The sequence below is a fragment of the Rhinoraja longicauda genome, chromosome 19, assembly GCF_053455715.1.
Source record: "Rhinoraja longicauda isolate Sanriku21f chromosome 19, sRhiLon1.1, whole genome shotgun sequence".
NCBI lineage: Eukaryota > Metazoa > Chordata > Chondrichthyes > Rajiformes > Arhynchobatidae > Rhinoraja > Rhinoraja longicauda.
This window is the reverse complement of record NC_135971.1, coordinates 13,208,485-13,229,501: the sequence shown is the minus strand read 5'-3', so window position 1 is coordinate 13,229,501 and position 21,017 is coordinate 13,208,485. Positions and strand designations below refer to the sequence as shown.

Sequence of the window (21,017 nt, the reverse complement as noted above, 5' to 3'; positions counted from 1 at the left end):
ATGGCGGTGCGTACAGGCTCGGAGGGCCGAGTGGCCTCCTCCTGCACCTATTGTCTATCGTCTATCTCAGCTGCACGGCGGCGGACAGGAGAGCTCTTCAGCGGGTGGTCTGCAGAGCACAAAGGATCATGGGACACGGGTGCCAGCCCTGGAGGACGTCTACAATGCACGCTGCCCCAGGAAAGCCACCAGCATCTACAAGGACCCCACACACCCATGCCACCCTCTGTTTGAACCACATCCACCTGGCAGACGGTACAAGGCCTTCTGCGCCCGCACCTCCAGACTAAGGAACAGCGTTATCTCTTGAGCTATCGCTGCTCTGAATCGGACCTGTGGAGAGCCTCTGTCTCTGCCCCCCAGGCCCATCTGGCACAACTCACCCCTGCATGAACCGTCTTTGCACTTTACCTTGGTTTCCTCCCCCACCCCCCTTTGCTGTTTTCGTTTTCACCGTGATTTATTTAGTATAAGAAAACAACTGCAGATGCTGGTACAAGTCGCAGGTATTTATTTCACAAAATGCCGGAGTAACTCAGCGGGTCAGGCAGCATCTCAGGAGAGAAGGAATGGGTGACGTTTCGGGTCGAGACCCTTCTTCAGACTGATTTATTTATATATTTTATAGCATGGATATGGAAATGGCATTCTTAATCTCGTTGCGCTTGTGCCATGACAATAAAGATATTGTATTGTTCTGCAGACTGATGCCATGGGAGAGGGGTGGTACAGAGATAAAATATAGTCGGAGACAGCAAGACTGGTAGGAGAATTTAAAAGAGAATTAGATAAGTGCTCTAGCGGAATAGACAATAGGTGCAGGAGGAGGCCATTCGGCCCTTCGAGCCTGTACGCACCGCCATTCAGCGTGATCATGGCTGATCATCCACAATCAGTACCCCGTTCCTGCCCTCTCCCCATACCCCCTGACTCCGCTATCCTTAAGAGCTCCATCTGACTCAAGGGATATGGGGAGAAGGCAGGCACGGGTTACTGATTGTTCACACCCCGGCGGTATGAACATTGACTTCTCCAACTTCAGGTAGTCCCTGCTTCCCCTCCCCCTTCCCAGTTCTCCCACCAGTCTTCCTGTCTCCGACTACATCCTATCTCTGTCCCGCCCCCTCCCCTGACATCAGTCTGAAGAAGGGTCTCGACCCAAAACGTCACCCGTTCCTTCTGCCCCGGGATGCTGCCTGACCCGCTGAGTTACTCCAGCATTTTGCGTCAACCTTTGATTTCAACCGGAATCTGCAGTTTTTTTTCCATTGCGGTAATTCTCCCAGCTTTCTACGTCCGCCCTAATCCATCCCCCCCACCCCCCGCCCCTCCCACTTTATAGTACAAATGGCGAAGTCCATAGAAGATCATCGATGGACACAGAATGCTGGAGTAACTCAGCGGGTTGGGCAGCATCTCTGGAGAGAAGGAAGGGGTGATGTTTTGGGTCGGGGCCCTTCTTCAGAACTGAAAGTAGAGGGGGAGGAAACTGGAGGTTGGGAAAGGCCAGAATAAAGCAGGGCCCGGCAACTAATGACCAAAGAAGAGGGGGATCTTATTGAAACATATAAAATTCTTAAGGGGTTGGAGAGGCTAGATGCGGGAAGATTGTTCCCGATGTTGGGGAAGTCCAGAACCAGGGGTCACAGCTTAAGGATAAGGGGAAGTCTTTTAGGACCGAGATGAGAAAATATTTCTTCACACAGAGAGTGGTGAGTCTGTGGAATTCTCTGCCACAGAAGGTAGTTGAGGCCAGTTCATTTGCTATATTTAAGAGGGAGTTAGATGTGGCCCTTGTGGCTAAAGGGATCAGGGGGTATGGAGAGAAGGCAGGTACAGGTTACTGAGCTGGATGATCAGCCATGATCATATTGAATGGCGGTGCAGGCTCGAAGGGCCGAATGGCCTACTCCTGCACCTATTTGCTATGTTTCTATGTTTCTAAGAGTGGAGGCCAGGGTAGACACAAAATGCTGGAGTAACTCAGCGGGACAGGCAGCATCTCTGGAGAGAAGGAATGGGTGACGTTTCGGGTCGAGACCCTTCACAAGAGTGGAGCCCGTCCGGTTTATCCGGAGATGCTGCCTGACCCGCTGAGTTACCTCAGCGCTTTGTGTCCATCTTCGGTGTAAACCAGCATCTGCAGTTCCTTTCCACGCATGTTTTCCACAGATGCTGCCTGACCCATTGAGTTACTCCAGCATTTGGTGCCTTTGGCAGAAACCAGCATCTGCAGTTTCTAGTGTTCAGTTCTGGGCACCATGTTCATGGAAAGATATTGTCAAGCTTGAAAGGCTTGAGAGAAAATTGACGATGATGTTGCCAGGACTAGAGGGTGTGAGCTACAGGGAGAGGTTGAGGAGGCTGGGTTTCTGTTCCTTGGAGCGCAGAAGGATGAGGGGCGATCTTAAAGAGGTGTAGAAAATCGTGAGAGGAATAAATCGGGTTGATACACAGAATCTCTTGCCCAGAGTAGGGGAATCGAGGACCAGAGGACCTAGGTTCAAGGTGAAGGGGAAAAGATATAATAGGAATCCGAGGGGTAACTTTTTCACACAGCGGGTGGTGGGTGTGTGGAACAAGCTGCCAGAGGAGGTAGTTGAGGCTGGGACTATCCCAATGTTTAAGAAACAGTTAGACAGGTACATGGATAGGATAGGTTGGGAGGGATATGGACCAAACACAGGCAGGTGGGACTGGTGTAGCTGGGACATGCAGGCCGGTGTGAGCAAGTTGGGCCGAAGGGCCTGTTTCCACGCTGTATCTATGACTCCATGACGTCTGACCCATTGAGTTACTCCAGCATTTGTTGTCTTTGGTCTAAACCAGCATCTGCAGTTCATTTTGTAGGGAAAACAAAACACAGATGCTGGTTAAAATAAAAGGCAGACACACAATGCTGGAATGTCTCAGTGGGTCAGGCAGCATCTCGGGAGAGAAGGAATGGGTGACGTTTTGGGTCGAGACCCTTGACCCTTGACATCACCCATTCCTTCTCTCCCGAGATGTTGCCTGACCCGCTGAGTTACGCCAGCGTTTGTGCGCCTAACCGCAGTTCCTTTCCCCGGAGATGCTCCCTGGCCCGTTGAGTTACTCCAGCATTTGGTGTCTTCGATGCTTTGTTCCGGCATCTGCGGTTCCTTTTTTTATTGCATTTAATCTTCACCTTGGGGAAGCTGAGAGAGTGAGGGCTTGCAAGTGAAGCTACAGAGAGAGAGGGGGGGGGTTGATGGGGGGGGGAGGGTTGTGAATGGGAGGACGTACGTTGTTGTTGTAGTCTGCAGTACTGGCCGTGCTCAGTATCTCCTGGTACCTCTGCACAAAGGGTTGCAGCCTTGCCTCCACCCGCTGTAGTTCCATCAGGACCTCGAGGTACTCTGTGGGAGATGGGTGACTGGGACAGAGACAGAGCACAGAACACAAGTTCACTTTCCATTTTTAGTTTGGAGGTACAGCGTGGAAACAGGCCCCTTTTTCGGCCCACCAGGTCCGCGCCGACCAGCGATCCCCGCGCACATTAACACCATCCTCCGCCCACGAGGGACAATTTATTTTACACATTTACCAAAGCCGATTAACCTACATACCTGCACGTCTTAGAATATAGGGGAGGCCGTTTAAAACTGAGGTGAGAAAAAAACTTTTCACCCAGAGAATCTGTTGTGAATTTGTGGAATTCTCTGCCACAGAGGGCAGTGGAGGCCAAATCACTGGATGGATTTAAGAGAGAGTTAGTTGGAGCTCCAGGGGCTAGTGGAATCAAGGGATATGGGGAGAAGGCAGGCAGGGGTTATTGAGTGGGGACGATCAGCCATGATCACAATGAGTGGCGGTGCTGGCTCGAAGGGCCGAATGGCCTCCTCCCACTCCACTGATTGTTGCCTGTACCTATTTTCTATGTTTCTATGTCTTTGGAGTATGGGAGGAAACCGAAGATCTCGGAGAAAGCCCCACGCACGGTCATGGGGGGAATGGACAAACTCCGTACGGACAGCGCCCGTGGTCGGGATCGAACCCGGGTCTCTGGCGCCGTGAGGCGGCACCTTTACCAGCGTGTAGCACGTCGTTGGCTTACGGGGTGATCGTTGGTCGGTGCGGACTCGGTAGGCCGAAGGGCCTATTTCCACACTGCATCTCTAAAGTGTAAAGCCACAGAGCTAACATTAATCCTCAACTATTCAGCTTAAATGCTTCACCTCCAATTGGTCTGTTTACATTTCCATTGGAGCGTTCAAGATAAAGATCGCGCTGTGGGTCTGGCTAGATGCGTCGCTGGTTTTCCAAAGCATTTTAAAACATGAACCACTTTAATAATATCACTTTCAACAAGAAGAACGAACAAAGATTTGCATTCTTTTGTGACTGAAAGATCATTGATCTAAAACATCAACTGTTTGGAGATGCAGCGCGGAAACAGGCCCTTCGAACGCGCCGCCCAGCGATCCCCACACATTAACACTATCCTACACATACCCAGGGCAATTTTACACTTAAATTTGGAGCACCGTCAAATTTGGACATCCTTGATATTGAGGCAGTGCAGCGTAGGTTCACCAGGCTAATCCCTCGGGATGGCGGGACTGTCATGTGAGGAAAGATCGGAAAGACTGGGCTTGTATTCACTGGAGTTTAGAAGGATGAGAGGGGGATCGCACAGAAACGTGCAAAATTATAAAAGGACTGGACAAGTTAGATGCAGGAGAAATGTTCCATATGCTGGAGGAGTCCAGAACCAGGGGCCACACAGTCTAAGAAGGGGAGGCCGTTTAAAACTGAGGTGAGAAAAAAAAAATTCACCCAGAGTTGTGAATTTGTGGAATTCTCTGCCACAGAAGGCAATGGAGGCCAAATCACAGGATGAATTTAAAAGGGAGTTAGATAGAGCTCTAGGGGCTAGTGGGATCGAGGTGATATGGGGAGAAGGCAGGCACGGGTTACTGAATGTGGATGATCAGCCATGATCACAATGAATGGCGGTGCTGGCTCGAAGGGCCAAATGGCCTCCCCCTCCTGCACCTATTTTCGTTGTTTCTCTGTTTCCCTGCGGCTGTCAAACTGTACAACTTATCCCCCTTATGTCGTGGGGTAGACCAAAGATACTAGAGGAGCAAGATAGACCACTGGACTCTACAAAAACCGTAGCGCGTCACGGCGCCATTTTAGTAGGCAGAAACGAGCAGAAACATTTTAAAAGAAAAATAACAAAAATCTGTGAGTTGATGGATCAGATATATTCTGCATTTTAATGGTATCATCACACATACTGTCCCCCAAAACACTGATTACACTGCGAGAAGCATAACAACGGGCGCGTTTTGCTTACTAAAATGGCTCCTTTGCGTACTGCACTTCAGTGTCGGCACGGCGGGTTTTGCTTACTAAAATGGCTCCTTGGCGTACTAAAGTATCGGCACGGCGGGTTTTGCTTACTAAAATGGCTCCTTTGTGGACTACACTTCAGTATCGGCACGGCGGGTTCTGCTTACTAAAATGGCTCCTTTGTGGACTATCATATCATATCATATCATATATATACAGCCGGAAACAGGCCTTTTCGGCCCTCCAAGTCCGTGCCGCCCAGTGATCCCCGCACATTAACACTATCCTACACCCACTAGGGACAATTTTTACATTTACCCAGCCAATTAACCTACATACATTTGAGTATTGGCATGGCGGGTTCTGCTTACTAAAATGGCTCCATTGCGGACTACACTTCAGTATCTTATGGCGGGTTTTGCTTACTAAAATGGCTCCTTTGCGTACTACACTCCAGTAACAGGCCATCAGGACTGTTAACTATTATAACTCCAGGGACTAAATTTTATTTTCTGTATTAATTTTAATTTATATGCTGTAATTGTAACTTTTTTTTGCACAATCCGCAGGCGTTGCCACTTTCATTTCACTGCACATCGTGTGCGTGTATGTGACAAATAAACTTGACTTGACTTTCAACGGAGTGGTCCATCTTGTTCCTCTCGTATCTTTGGGGTAGATTGACCGACCGGTGTGAGGCAGCGACTCCGCCGCTGCGCTGCCGCGCCCGTGAGTGAGCGGGAGGAGGCAAGGGGACGATGGCAACTTACTTGGGTCCGGGCGCCGCTTCCTCGGTCTGCGTTGTGGCTGACGACAGGCTCGGCTCGCTGCCCTCCGAGGTGTTGGTGCTCTGGTCGGCCGCGCTGTCCGCTGGCGGGTCTGGCGCCGCCGGCGTGGCTGCCTGCGGCTCTGGGCCGGACGCCTCCATGGGCTCCCCGGCTGCCGGAGGAGCTGTCGGTGGTGCCGGCTCGGCCGCTGAGCTCGCGGCGTCCGCAGGGCCCGGCGCGGCCTCCTGCGTGCTGCCATTGCCGTGGCCCTGGCAAAGGTGGGACAGAATGGACGGGGTTACTTGCAGGAAACGTGCAGCACAAGATCGGCACTAAATGCCCCACTAACTCAGCGGGTCAGGCAGCATCTCTGGAGACAAGGAACGGGTGACGTTTCGGGTCGAGACCCTTCGTCAGACTGACAGACAGGGGAGAGAGAGATACATAGAAAAGGTAATAAAAGGTGTGAAAACAGGTCAAAGGGGGTGGGGATCCAGCAAATAGACAATAGACAATAGATGCAGGAGGAGGCCATTCGGCTCTTCGAGCCAGCACCATCTATCTTCGATTTAAACCAGCATCTGCAGTTCTTCCCTTGACATTGCCGGCTCATGCCGTGAAACTCTGCAAGCGTTTGTTTCTGTTCAACCAGTTGGTCCTATCTTGCAGATGGACACAGAGTGCTGGAGTATCTGCAGGTCAGACAGCATCTCTGGGGAAAAACGATGGGTGACGTTTCAGGCCGTCAGAAATTTTGCCGATCCAATCAGCCTAGAAACCTGTACGTCTTTGGGGAGTGGGAGGAAACCGGAGCTCCCGGAGAAAACCAGCGGGAAAATCACGGGGAGAACGTAAAAACTCCGTAGACAGCGGCCGTAGCCAGGATCGAACCCGGGTCTCTGGCGCTGTTGGACAACAGCTCTACCGCTGTGCTGCCCTTAAAAATGGGGAGTTCAACATTCATACCGCTGGGTTGTAAGGTGGCGCAGCGGTAGAGTTGCTGCCAGCGAATGCAGCGCCGGAGACCCGGGTTCCACCCCGATTACGGGTGCGTACGAAAATAACTGCAGATGCTGGTACAAATCGAAGGAACAATCAAAGTGCTGGAGTAACTCAGCAGGTCAGGCAGCATCTCAGGAGAGATGTACGGAGTTTGTACGTTCTCCCCCCGTGACCTGCGTGGGTTTTCTCCGAGATCTTCGAGCTTCCTCCCATACTCCCAAAGACGTGCGGGTTTTGTAGGTTAATTGGCTTGGTACAAACATAAAAAGAATTGGCCCCAGTGTGCGCTGGGTAGTGTCAGTGTGCGGGGATCGCTGGTCGGCGCGGACCCGGCGGGCCGAAAGGGCCTGTTTCCGCGCTGTATCTCTAAACTAAACTAAAATTAACCTAAGCTAAATACGAGGTGCTGTTCCTCAGATGCTGTGTTGGCATTCATAGCGATGGGATTTGAGTATAGGAGCAGGGAGGTTCTGCTGCAGTTGTACAGGGCATTGGTGAGACCACACCTGGAGTATTGCGTACAGTTTTGGTCTCCTAATCTGAGGAAAGACATTCTTGCCATAGAGGGAGTACAGAGAAGGTTCGCCAGATTGATTCCTGGGATGGCAGGACTTTCATATGAAGAAAGACTGGATAGACTGGGCTTGTACTCGCTGGAATTTAGAAGATTGAGGGGGGATCTTATAGAAACGTACAAAATTCTTAAGGGGTTGGACAGGCTAGATGCAGGAAGATTGTTCCCGATGTTGGGGAAGTCCAGAACAAGGGGTCACAGGTTAAGGATAAGGGGGAAGTCTTTTAGGACCGAGATGAGAACGTTTTTTTTCACACAGAGAGTGGTGAATCTGTGGAATTCTCTGCCACAGAAGGTAGTTGAGGCCAGTTCATTGGCTATATTTAAGAGGGAGTTAGATGTGGCCCTTGTGGCTAAAGGGATCAGGGGGTATGGAGAGAAGGCAGGTACGGGATACTGAGTTGAATGATCAGCCATGATCACATTGAATGGCGGTGCGTACAGGCTCGAAGGGCCGAATGGCCTACTCCTGCACCTATTTTCTATGTTTCTATGTGTTCTATGCGCGTGTCTCCACCACTTTGCTTTCGTTACGATGCCCCGACGGTGGGGTTGTCTTGAGACGGGAGCTTGGTCCTCACCTCCAGCCTGTTCAAGATGCCCTGGATATCCCTCAGCATGTGCTGTGCCAACACCAGTCGCACCCGCGGCTCGCTCTGAGGAAACAAAGACACGTGTCGTCAGTAACCGGGTTCATGTTCATCACTTCCAGGAGCAGAATTGGGCCATTCGGCCCATCAAGTCTAGTCTGCCATTCAAGGTCTATCTTTCCCTCTCAACCCCATTCTCCCCATAACCCCTGACACCCGTACTAATCAAGAACCTGTTAATCTCTGCCTTGAAAACATCCACTGACTTGGCCTCCACAGCCACCCATGGCAACAAATTCCACAGATTCACCACTCTCTGACTAAAGAAACTCTTCCTCATCTCCTTTCTAAAGGTACGTCCTTTTATTCCGAGGCTTCAGACTTGTGGTCTGAAGAAGGGCCTCGACCCGAAATGTCACCCATTCCTTCTCTCCAGAGATGCTGCCTGGCCTGCTGAGTTACTCCAACATTTTGTGAATAAATACCTTCTCTGGAGAACATGGATAGCTGACGTTTCACAGAGTGCTGGAGTAACTCAGCGGGTCAGGCAGCATCTCTGGAGAACATGGATAGGTGACGTTTCACAGAGTGCTGGAGTAACTCAGTGGGTCAGGCAGCATCTGTGGAGAACATGGATCGGTGACGTTTCACAGAGTGCTGGAGTAACTCAGCGAGTCAGGCAGCATCTGTGGAGAACATGGATAGGTGACGTTTCACAGAGTGCTGGAGTAACTCAGCGGGTCAGGCAGCATCTGTGGAGAACATGGATAGGTGACGTTTCACAGGGTGCTGGAGTAACTCAGCGGGTCAGGCAGCATCTGTGGAGAACATGGATAGGCGACGTTTCGGGTTTGGACCCTTCTTCAGAACGTTCCCGACCCAAAACTCCACCTGTCCATATTGTCCAAAACATAGACACACAATGCTGGAGTAACTCAGCGGGTCAGGCAGCATCTCTGGAGAACATGGATAGGTGACGTTTCACAGAGTGCTGGAGTAACTCAGCGAGTCAGGCAGCATCTGTGGAGAACATGGATAGGTGACGTTTCACAGAGTGCTGGAGTAACTCAGCAAGTCAGGCAGCATCTCTGGAGAACGTGGATAGGTGACGTTTCGGGTCACAGCCGTTCTTCAGAACGTCCCGACCCAAAACTCCACCTGTCGATATTGTCCAAAACGTAGACACACAATGCTGGAGTAACTCAGCGGGTCAGGCAGCATCCATGGAGAAAAAGGATGGGTGACGTTTCGGGTCGAGACCCTTCTTTGGACGTTTCCTGCCGAGTTACTCCAGCATTTTGCGTCTTTCTTCGGTAAACCGGCCTCTGCAGTTCCTTATAGTTTTTCTACAGTCTTCTAGACCAAGGTGTTTCGGAGAGTGCAGCAGCATTAGCAGAGGCACCAAGCTGAGAACCAGCGCCCAAAACTGAACGTTTAAACAAGTCATTCAGCAACCTGGTATTTCAAACTTTTTAAATGGACCCTTCGTGAGGAAAGACAAGTGTTCGTGCAGTACCTTACAGGTGTCTCGGAGCACATTGGAGCCAAAGGCAAACGGTTACACTGACATTGATGCAGCAAGCACTACGTACAGAACATGCACCTAGTCACGCCAGGGTGAAAATGTAGGTAGCAACGTCAGACGACCAATACACTTTGGGCAAGAAATTAAGAAGAAAACCCCGTTTTTCATCAAAATTTGTTAAAAGTCATAGTGATACAGCGCGGAAACAGGCCCTTCGGCCCAACTCGCCCAGACCGGCCAACAATGTCCCAGCTACACTAGTCCCACCTGCCTGCGCTTGGTCCATAACCCTCCAACTCTACTATCCATGAACCTGTCCAGCTGCTTCTTAAACATTGGGATAGTCCCAGCCTCAACCACCTCCTCCGGCAGCTCGTTCCACGCACCCACTGTGTGAAAAAGTTACCCCTCGGATTCCTATTAAATCTTTTCCCCTTCACCTTGAGCCTATGTCCTCTGGTCCTCGATTCCCCTACTCTGGGCAAGAGACAATAGACAATAGGTGCAGGAGGAGGCCATTCGGCCCTTCGAGCCAGCACCACCATTCAATGTGATCATGGCCGATCATTCTCAATCAGTACCCCGTTCCTGCCTTCTCCCCATACCCCCTGACTCCGCTATCCTTAAGAGCTCTATCTAGCTCTCTCTTGAATGCATTCAGAGAATTGGCCTCCACTGCCTTCTGAGGCAGAGAATTCCACAGATTCACAACTCTCTGACTGAACAAGTTTTTCCTCGTCTCAGTTCTAAATGGCCGACCCCGATCTATTCCTCTCGTGATTTTGTGTAACACAATTGTGATCTTCTACTTCCAGCCGAGTGAGCAGACTTAGTTTCTCACCAACAAGTGAGCAATCGACGGCACTGTACACCTGTGGCATTTTATTGCATCCTTGAGAAGAGAGTGAACAGAGTGAAGGAGCCGGGGCGAGTAAACATTTTGGCCCATCCTTTATAGGATAGACTGGCACTGGAACCTCTGATTCAGAATACAAACACTCTGTACTTTGCGATTAGATTTTACTTTAGTCTGTAGAGATTCAGCGAGGAAAGGTCCCTTTGGCCCAATGAGCGATGGGGAATCGCCGACCAGCGATTAGCGCTATCCCACACGCTCAGACTGTTTACAATTTTACTGAAGCCAATTCGACCAGCGGCATAGTGGCGTGCTACTGCCTTACAGCGCCAGAGACCCAGGTCCAATCCCGACCACAATACAATACAATACAATATATCTTTATTGTCATTGTACAACGAGATTGGGAATGCGCCTCCCATACGATGCAATAATTTAAGTAATTTAGACAACAGCAACCCAACGAAACAATTGTAACAGTTTTTGTTTTAGACAGGGTAAAGTGCAAGTTGATCTATGCGTTGTGACCATCCGGCTCAGCAGGACCGGTTCATAGCAGCTATGGCCCTGGGGATGAAGCTGTTCCTGAGTCTGGAGGTGCGGGCGTAGAAGGCCTTGTATCGTCTGCCCGATGGAAGGAGTTCGAACAGACTGTTGCAGGGGTGTGAAGAGTCTTTGTGGATGCTGGTGGCTTTTCTGAGGCATCGTGCTTGTCTGTACGGAGTTTGTACGTCTGTACGGGTTTTCATTAGAGATCTTCGCTTTCCCCCCCACACTCCACAGACGTGCAGGTTTGTAGGTTAATTGGCTTGGTATAAATGTAAAAATTGTCCCCGGTGCGTGTAGGATAGTGTTAGCGTGCGGGGATCGCAGCACGGTGTGGACTCAGTAGGCGAGGGGCCTGTTTCCGCGCTGTATCTCTGAACCAAATCCACAAACCCGAACAAGCATGAAAAAGGCACCAATGAAATGGATCTGAAATACCACGAGAATGACGCCAACGTACAAAGCAATTCTTTTGATCAACCCACTTCTCCATTCAGGATGTACAAAGCAAGGTGAAGCCACAACACAACCATTTCCACAGTACTTTGACTCCACAGTCAAAAAGGCCCAACAGAGGATGTACTTCCTGCAGCAGCTGAGGAAACACAATCTGCCACAGGCAGTGATGGTCCAATTCTACACTGCCATCGTAGAGTCCGTCCTCACCTTCTCCATCATGGTCTGGTTTGGCTCAGCCACCAAGCACGACATCCGGAGGCTGCAACGCATCATTCAATCAGCTGAGAAGGTTGTTGGCTGCAACCTTCCCCCCCATCGACGAACTGCGAACTGCCAGCAAGCGAGCGGGCAAGATCATCTCTGACCCCTCTCACCCTGGCCACAAACTCTTCGAAGCACTTCCCTCTGGAAGGCCACTCCGGACTGTCAAAGCAGCCACAGTCAGACATAAACACAGCTTGTTTCCCCGCATGTAGTAGCTCTACTCAACAGCCAAAAGTCTGTAGTCTCTTTTTGCTCTGGTTTATTTCACTCACATGTTTAAACTATCATGTTGTATTCTTAATGTTTGAATGTTTTATGCTTTATTGCTTACTGTATGTTCGTGTTGTTACTTGCGAGCGGAGCACCAAGGCACATTCCTTGTATGTGTAAGAAAATAACCGCAGATGCTGGTGCAAATCGAAGGTATCTATTTCACAAAATGCTGGAGTAACTCAGCAGGTCAGGCAGCATCTCAGGAGAGAAGGAATGGGTGACGTTTCGGGTCGAGACCCTTCTTCAGTCTGAAGAAGGGTCTTGACCCGAAACGTCACCCATTCCCTGTATGTGTACATACTTGGCCAATAAACGTATTCAATTCAATTCTCAATGGTGAAGACTTTTGAGGCGTTCCAGCGCTTCCAGTCTCTCTCAGTATTCCACGACTCGCAACTCCATCTTCCCAAATCCAAAGGAGTTTGGGCCACATTCAGAAGTAGCGCAATTAAATCCCACTCGGCTAAAGTCTCCAGGTAACCAACGCACCCCCCCAAAAAAAAAAGCACAAAGTGCTGGAGTAACTCCGCGGTCAGGCAGCATCCCTGGAGAATGCATCTAAGCCATGCTTCAGGTCAGAACGCTTTTGCAGGGTCGCTACACTGGAATTTAGAAGGATGAGAGGAGATCTTATCGAAACGTATAAGATTATTAAGGGGTTGGACACGTTAGAGGCAGGAAACATGTTCCCAATGTTGGGGGAGTCCAGAACCAGGGGCCACACACAGTTTAAGAATAAGGGGTAGGCCATTTAGAACGGAGATGGGGAAAAACTTTTTCAGTCAGAGAGTTGTAAATCTGTGGAATTCTCTGCCTCAGAAGGCAGTGGAGGCCAATTCTCTGAATGTATTCAAGAGAGAGCTGGATAGAGCTCTTAAGGATAGCGGAGTCATGGGGTATTGGGAGAAGGCATGGGGAGAAGGCACGAACAGGATACTGATTGAGAATGATCAGCCATGATCACATTGAATGGCGATGCTGGCTCGAAGGGCCGAATGGTCTCCTCCTGCTGCACCTATTTTCTATGTTTCTATGTTTCTACGTAACTCAGCGGGACGGGCAGCATCTCTGGAGAGAAGGAACGGGCGACGTTTTCAGGTCGAGACCCTTCTTCAGGATAAACCTATGTCTTCCAACATCCCCTTGGTTGAAATGAAAGGGGGGCAATTGGGAGGGAACAAAAATTGGTGCGGTTGTTAATTGGGGAGTTGAAATGCAAATGCTTTGCAGGAAGCTCTCGCCATGGCCTTGAAGTGGATACTGCATCAGATACATATATAGTATGCAGGACTTTTCAAGGCTACGGAGAATTGGCAGGGGTGGGGTTGTCCGTGGGTGGAATTGGTGAGTTATTGCTGGTGGGAGAGCTCGGACACAGAGGAGCCCGCGCGTACGCTGAGTGGCAGTGGAGGCCAATTCTCTGAATGCTTTCAAGAGAGAGCTAGATAGAGCTCTTAAGGATAGCGGAGTCAGGGGGTATGGGGAGAGGGCAGGAACGGGGTACTGATTGAGAATGATCAGCCATGATCACATTGAATGGTGGTGCTGGCTCGAAGGGCCGAATGGCCTCCTCCTGCACCTATTGTCTATTTGCCCGCTGAGTTACTCCAGCACGTTGTGCCTTGTGGTTTTTTTTTTTGTAAACCAGCATCTGCAGTTGCTTCTTTCAACAAGCAACGCATCGACTGCACTAGGCCAACTACAACCACTCACGAAGACAGAAGCACAGTTGGAGAATCCAGAGGAGATTTACGAGAATGATCCTGGCCACGATTTGGTTGTTGTCGTAAGACGACTTCGGGCCTGTCCTCGCTGGAGTTTAGAAGATTTGAGGGGGGACCTGATTGAAACCTACGAATAATGAAAGGCCTAGATAGCGTTGTGGACAGGATGTTTAGGTAGATAGCCTAGATAGCGTAGTGGGAGGATCTAGAACCACAGCCTCAGATTAAAAGGACATATCTTTAGAAGGAGGAGGAATGTATTTAGTCAGATGGTGGTGAATTTGTAGAAGTCATTGCCACAGATGGTGGTGGAGGCCAAGGCACTGGGTATTTGTAAATTGGAGACCGATGGGTTCTTTACGAGTCAGGGCGTCAAGGGACACTGAGAGACGTCAGAAGAATGGGGTTGAGAGGGCAAAGTCACATCAGCCACGATTGAGTGGCGGAGCAAACGTGACGGGCCGAATGGCCTGATTCTGCTCCTGAGTCTTATGGTCTTCCAGGTGGGAATGGACGAGCAAGATGGAAGAGGGTGGGGGGGGGGGGAAATAGATGGAAAGAAAGTAATAAAGGAGAGAAAGCGAAGTTACCTGGATGGGACTCTGTTCCACATTGATGTGCATATCCACCGAAGATCCGTCACCCTTTCGGAGTGTGAGGGGGGGGGGGGGGGGGGGGGGAGGGGGGAAGGGGAGAAAGCACCAATCATGAAATAAATAGCTGCTCCCAGCCTCAGGTGACAGTCTGCAACCGCAGGAGATGCAACGCCTGTCGCTATACCTCCTCCCTCGACTCTGTCCTCCCAGGTGAGGCAGAGGTTCACCTGCAACCTCCTCCAACCTCACCCACTGTATCTGTTGTTCAAGGTGTGGACTCCTCTACATCGGCGAGGCCGGGCGATCGTTCCACTTAAACACCTTTGCCCAGTCCGCCTGCACCTGTCTGATTCCCCGGCCCATTCCCACACGGAACGATCAATCCTGGGCCACTACAGAGAGTGGTGAAGACGGCACTGGCAACTGTCTCCCGGCCATTCAGGACATTTTAGACAATAGACAATGGGGGCAGGAGCCAGCACTGCCATTCATTGTGATCATGGCTGATCCCCATATCCCTCGATTCCACTAGCCCCTAGAGCTCTATCTAACTCTCTCATAAATCCATCCAGTGATTTGGCCTCCACTGCCCCCTGTGGCATAGAATTCCACAAATTCACAACTCTCGGGGTGAAAAATTTCCTTCTCACCTCAGTTTTAAATGCCCTCCCCTTTATTCTAAGACTGTGTGGCCCCTGGTTCTGGACTCGTCCAACATTGGGAACATTTTTCCTGCATCATGTTTCTATAAGATCCCCTCCCATCCTTCTAAACTCCAGTGAATACAAGCCTAGTCTTTCCAATCTTTCCTCATATGACAGTCCCGCCATCCCAGGGATCAATCTCGTGAACCTACGCTGCACTGCCTCAATTACAAGGATGTCCTTCCTCAAATTAGGAGACCAAAACTGTACACAATACTCCAGATGCGGTCTCACCAGGGCCCGGTACAACTGCAGAAGAACCTCTTTACTCCTATACTGAAATCCTCTTGTTATGAAGGCCAACATTCCATTAGCATCGGCGAGACCGGGCGATCGTTCCACTTAAACACCTTTGCCCAGTCCGCCTGCACCTGTCTGATCTCCCGGTCGCCAAACACTTCAATTCCCCGGCCCATTCCCACACTGAACGTTCAATCCTGGGCCACTACAGAGAGTGGTGAAGACGGCACTGGCAAATGTCTCCTGGCCTTTCAGGACATTTTAGACAATAGACAATAGGTGCAGGAGGAGGCCATTCGGCCCTTCGAGCCAGCACCGCCATTCAATGTGATTATGGCTGATCATTCTCAATCAGTGCCCCGTTCCTGCCTTCTCCCCATACCCCCTGACTCCGCTATCCTTAAGAGCTCTATCTAGCTCTCTCTTGAATGCATTCAGAGAATTGGCTTCCACTGCCTTCCAAGGCAGAGAATTCCACAGATTCACAACTCTCTGCCTGAAAAGGTTTTTCCTCATCTCCGTTCTAAATGGCCTACCCCTTATTCTTAAACTGTGTGTGGCCCCTGGTTCTGGACTCCCCCAACATTGGGAACATGTTTCCTGCCTCTAACATGTCCAACCCCTTAATAATCTTATACGTTTCGATAAGATCCCCTCTCATCCTTCTAAATTCCAGTGTATACAAGCCTAGCCGCTCCAGTCTTTCAACATATGACAGTCCCGCCATTCCGGGAATTAACCTAGTGAACCTAAGCTGCACGCCCTCAATAGCAAGAATATCCTTCCTCAAATTTGGAGACCAAAACTGCACACAGTACTCCAGGTGCGGTCTCACTAGGGCCCTGTACAACTGCAGAAGGACCTCTTTGCTCCTATACTCAACTCCCCTTGTTATGAAGGCCAACATGCCACTTTCTACCGGCGGTGCCTGCGGAAGGCACGCAGCATCGTAAAGGACCACAGCCACCCAGCACGCAGGATGTTCTCCTTGTTACCGTCAGGCAGATGATACAGGAGTATGGCTGCGCGTACCACCAGACTTAAGAACAGTATCCACCATCAGGCTTCTGAACTCATAAACACATTTCAAATCATATATGTTGATTCTTTTTAATATTGTCTTTTTACCTATTTTTTAATATTGTCTTTTTACCTTACTAATATCATTTTTTAAATCTTATTTATCCTTGGAATATTACTGTAAGAAAATAACTGCAGATGCTGGTACAAATCGAAGATATTTATTTCACAAAATGCTTGAGTAACTCAGCAGGTCAGGCAGCATCTCAGGAGAGAAGGAATGGGTGACGTTTCGGGTCGAGACCCTTCTTCAGACTGATGTCAGGGGGGCGGGACAAAGGAAGGATATAGGTGGAGACAGGAAGATAGAGGGAGATCTGGGAAGGGGGAGGGGAAGAGAGGGACAGAGGAACTATCTAAAGTTGGAGAAGTCGATGTTCATACCGCTGGGCTGCAAGCTGCCCAGGCGAAATATGAGGTGCTGTTCCTCCAATTTCCGGTGGGCCTCACTATGGCACTGGAGGAGGCCCATGACATAAAGGTCAGACTGGGAGGGGGAGTTGAAGTGCTCGGCCACCGGGAGATCAGATTGGCCAACGCGGACCGAGCGCAGATGGTGAGCGAAGCGATCGCCGAGCCTGCGTTTGGTTTCGCCGATGTGGAATATTACACCCCAGCAGTATGAACATTGATTTCTCTAACTTCATGTAACCCTCTCATCCCCTCTCTCTCTCCCACCCAAGTCGTATTAGCTTCAAAGCCGTCTTGTTGAGTCCCATTGTCTGTAACTCATTTTCACCTAGCCCCTTTATTAGCGTTACTTTTTTGCAAATCTTTCATTTATTTGTTCTGTATCCCTCTATGTCACCGTCGATATCTCTCGTTTCCCTTTCCCCTGACTCTCAGTCTGAAGAAGGTCTCGATGCAAAACGTCACCTATTCCTTTTCTCAAGAGACCTACTGAGTCTCCAAATTTGAGGAAGGATATTCTTGCTATTGAGGGCTTGCAGCGTAGGTTCACTAGGTTAATTCCCGGAATGGCGGGACTGTCGTATGTTGAAAAACTGGAGCTACTGGGCTTGTATATGCTGGAATTTAGAAAGATGAAGGGAGATCTTATTGATACGTATAAGATTATTAAGGGATTGGACACGTTAGAGGCAGGAAACATGTTCCCGATGTTGGGGGAGTCCAGAACCAGGGGGCACACACAGTTTAAGAATAAGGGGTCGGCCATTTAGAACGGAGATGAGGAAAAACTTTCTCAGTCAGAGTTGTGAATCTGTGGAATTCTCTGCCTCAGAAGGCAGTGGAGGCCAATTCTCTGGATGCTTTCAAGAGAGAGCTAGATAGAGCTCTTAAAGTTAGCGGAGTCAGGGAGTATGGGGAGAAGGCAGGAACGGGGTACTGATTGTGAATGATCAGCCATGATCGCATTGAACGGTGGTGCAGCCATGATCATGGTGAATGGCGGCGCTGGCTCGAAGGGCCGAATGGCCTACTCCTGCACCTATGGTCTATTGTCTATTACTCCAGTTTTCTGTGCCTGCTATTTTTGACTCCTTGTGCACCAGGCTGTGTGACACAAGATGCCCATTGCACTTAAACGTGGCTTCCGATGGAAACAGAAAGCAAGCTCGGATACTCGTGAGACCCTTGGCTTGTACCTCCTCGCCAACTCCAGCCAGGGGGAAAAACTCCAGCGTCAATTAATCAAGTGGACACCCCCTGTCAAGCAGCGGCGTCCTGGAACAGGAACAATCAAGACACAAACGACTACCAAGATCTCCGGCTCCAGTATAAAAGCACTCGTGATGCTGCGCGGCACGGTGGCGCGGCGGTACAGTTGCTGCCCTACAGCGCCAGAGACCCGGGTTCTATCCTGAATACGGGTGCTGTCTGTACGGAGTTTGCACGTTCTGCCGTGACTGCGTGGGTTTTCTTCGGTTTCCTCCTACACTCCAAAGACGTGCAGGTTTGTAGGTTAAATAATATAAGAAAATAACTGCAGATGCTGGTACAAATCGAAGGTATTTATTCACAAAATGCTGGAGTAACTCAGCAGGTCAGGCAGCATCTCGGGAGAGAAGGAATGGGTAGGTACCCATTCCTTCTCTCCCGAGATGCTGCCTGACCTGCTGAGTTACTCCAGCATTTTGTGAATAAATACCTCAGGTTTGTAGGTTAATTGGCTTTGGTAAAAAATTGTAGATTATCCCCAGTGCAATTAGGATTGCATGTCTCGACCCAAAACGTCACTCATTCCTGCTCTTCTCGATGCTGCCTGACCTGTTGAGTTACTCCAGCATTTTATCATACTTACTATACGGGAGGGATCACTGGTTGGCGTGGACTCGAGGGGGGGGGGGGGGGGGTTGGAGGGCCTGCTTCCACACGGTATCTCCAAACTAAACTAAGTTGAGAGGTCCATGTTACAGTTGCACAAGACACTGGTCAGGCCACTTTTAGAGCATTGTATTCAGTTTTAGTCACCCTGTTACAGGAATGATGTCATTAAGCTGGAACGGGTACAGAGAAGATTCACGAGGATGTTGCCAGGACTCGAGGGCCTGAGCTGGAGGGAGCGGGTGAAAGGAAGAGAAATGTTAGTCCAGATGTAGCCCAGTAACTTCAAGGTATTTATTTCACAAAATGCTGGGGTAACTCAGCAGGTCAGGCAGCATCTCAGGAGAGAAGGAATAGTGAGAAAGATTGGGAAGCTCAAGGTGTCTGTGTGTGCGTGTGTGTGTGTGTTTGTGTTTGTGTGTGCGGGTTTTTGTGTGTTTGTGTGTCTGCGTGTGTTTGTGTGTGTGTGCGTGTGTGTGTTTGCGTGTGTGTGTTTGCGTGTGTGTGTGTGCGTGTGTTTGTGTGTGCGTGTGTGTGTTTGCGTGTGTGCGGGTTTGTGTGTCTGTGTGTGTGTGTTTGTGTGTCTGCGTGTGTATGTGTGTGTGTGTGTCTGCGTGTGTGTGTCTGCGCGCGTGTGTCTGCGTGTGTGTGCGTGCACGCGTGTGTGTGTGTGTGTGTGCGCGTGTTGTTTAGTTTAGAGATGCAGCTTGCAAACCGGCCCTTCGACCCACCGAATCCACAGCAACCAGCGATCCCTGCACACCAACACTATCCTACACACACACACACCAAGGACAATTGACAATTTAACCAAGCCAATCAGCCTACAAACCTGCACGTCTTTGGAGCGCGGGAGGAAACCAGAGCACCCGGGGAAAACCCACGCAGGTCACGGGAAGAACGTACAAACTCCGTACAGACAGCACCCGTAGTCAGGATCGAACCCGTGTCTCTGGCGCTGGAAGGCGCGTGTGCGAGTGATTTCCCTCGTCAGACTATCTTACATGGATGGCACCAGGCGATAATGAACTACAGATTCATTCACAATAAATTGTAAGCAATTTTGCACACAGCTTTGGCTCCGACTGCAGTGCACAGCCACTAAGCTATAGAACATTAGCAATAACAGCCACTACCAGCAGTGTCCAGTCACAGGTACACACCGATCAGCCAAACATTATGACCTGATGAGCCAAAACATTATGACCACCTGCCTAACATGCTGCTGGTCCTCCGTGTGCAGCCCCATACGCAGCAGGGTGCGATGCACTGTGTATTGTGACACATTCCTCCCGTCACCACCATTAACATTTTCTGTGACTTGTGCCACAGTCGACCTTCTGTCGGTTCGGACCAGACGGGATAGCCTTCGTTGCCCTCGCGCATCGATGAGCCTTGGGCGCCCAACTCCCTGCCTGCCGCCGGTTTGTGGGTTTTGCCCTCCTCGGACCACCGTCGGTCGGTACTCACCACTGCTGACCGGGAGCATCCCACAAGCCTTGCCGTTTCACAGATGCTCTGACCTAGTCGTCTGGCCATAACAACTTGGCCCTTGTCAAAGTCGCTCAGGTCTTTACTCCTGCCCATTTCCCCTGCATCCAACACGTCAACCTCAAGAACTGACTGTTCACTTGCTGCCCAATATATCCCACCCCTTGACAGGTGCCATTGTAACAAGATCATCAATGTTATTCGCTTCGCCCGTCAGTGGTCATAATGTTTTGGCTGATCGGTGTATGAACCCATGGTGCAGAATCTGCACTAATTGAAGGAAATTAGCCAGGAGCCACTTCAAAAGGTGGAGGACTTCGCCACGTCAAGAGCCAGGTATCACGCCACATCGTGCGTGGTATAAATCTATTGCTTGGGTCCCATCAACTCCTGACATCCATTATCCGATGCAGAACTTTCCCAACTAACCTCCGGTGTGTGACTCACTCCTGATTGTTCCACACCTCAGACGTCTGCACCCACAGAGTTGGCCTGTGGCTTGTTCTGACAGCGCACAGACACATCTACAAGCTCAGCAAAGTGGAGTTGCAGAGTTTAAATCGGCAGATGTGAAATCATGCACTCCAGTAGACGGCGGTGGTTGAAGCACCATCTATTGGCACGCTCATTTATCGCACGATATACTTGGTGGAAACAGGCCCAGCTTGCCCACACCGACCAACATGCCCCATCGACACTAGTTTAGACATACAGCGCGGCA

The 21,017-nt window shown here is 50.2% G+C and overlaps 1 protein-coding gene across 4 annotated transcripts in view; it reads right to left on the bottom strand.

The window, feature by feature from the left end:
* LOC144603142 (large proline-rich protein BAG6-like) overlaps window positions 1-21,017 on the bottom strand; it is a 96,416-nt gene that overhangs the window by 45,312 nt on the left and 30,087 nt on the right. For 2 of the 4 annotated variants that reach the window (XM_078416299.1, XM_078416300.1), the window contains exons 6-9: window positions 14,490-14,543; window positions 8,244-8,318; window positions 6,090-6,355; window positions 3,265-3,394 (exon numbers count right to left, since the gene is read on the bottom strand). In XM_078416299.1, coding sequence (XP_078272425.1) covers window positions 3,265-3,394; window positions 6,090-6,355; window positions 8,244-8,318; window positions 14,490-14,543 — 525 coding nt within the window. The remainder of the gene's footprint in view (window positions 1-3,264; window positions 3,395-6,089; window positions 6,356-8,243; window positions 8,319-14,489; window positions 14,544-21,017) is intronic. The other 2 variants (XM_078416301.1, XM_078416302.1) reach the window with 1 other exon arrangement.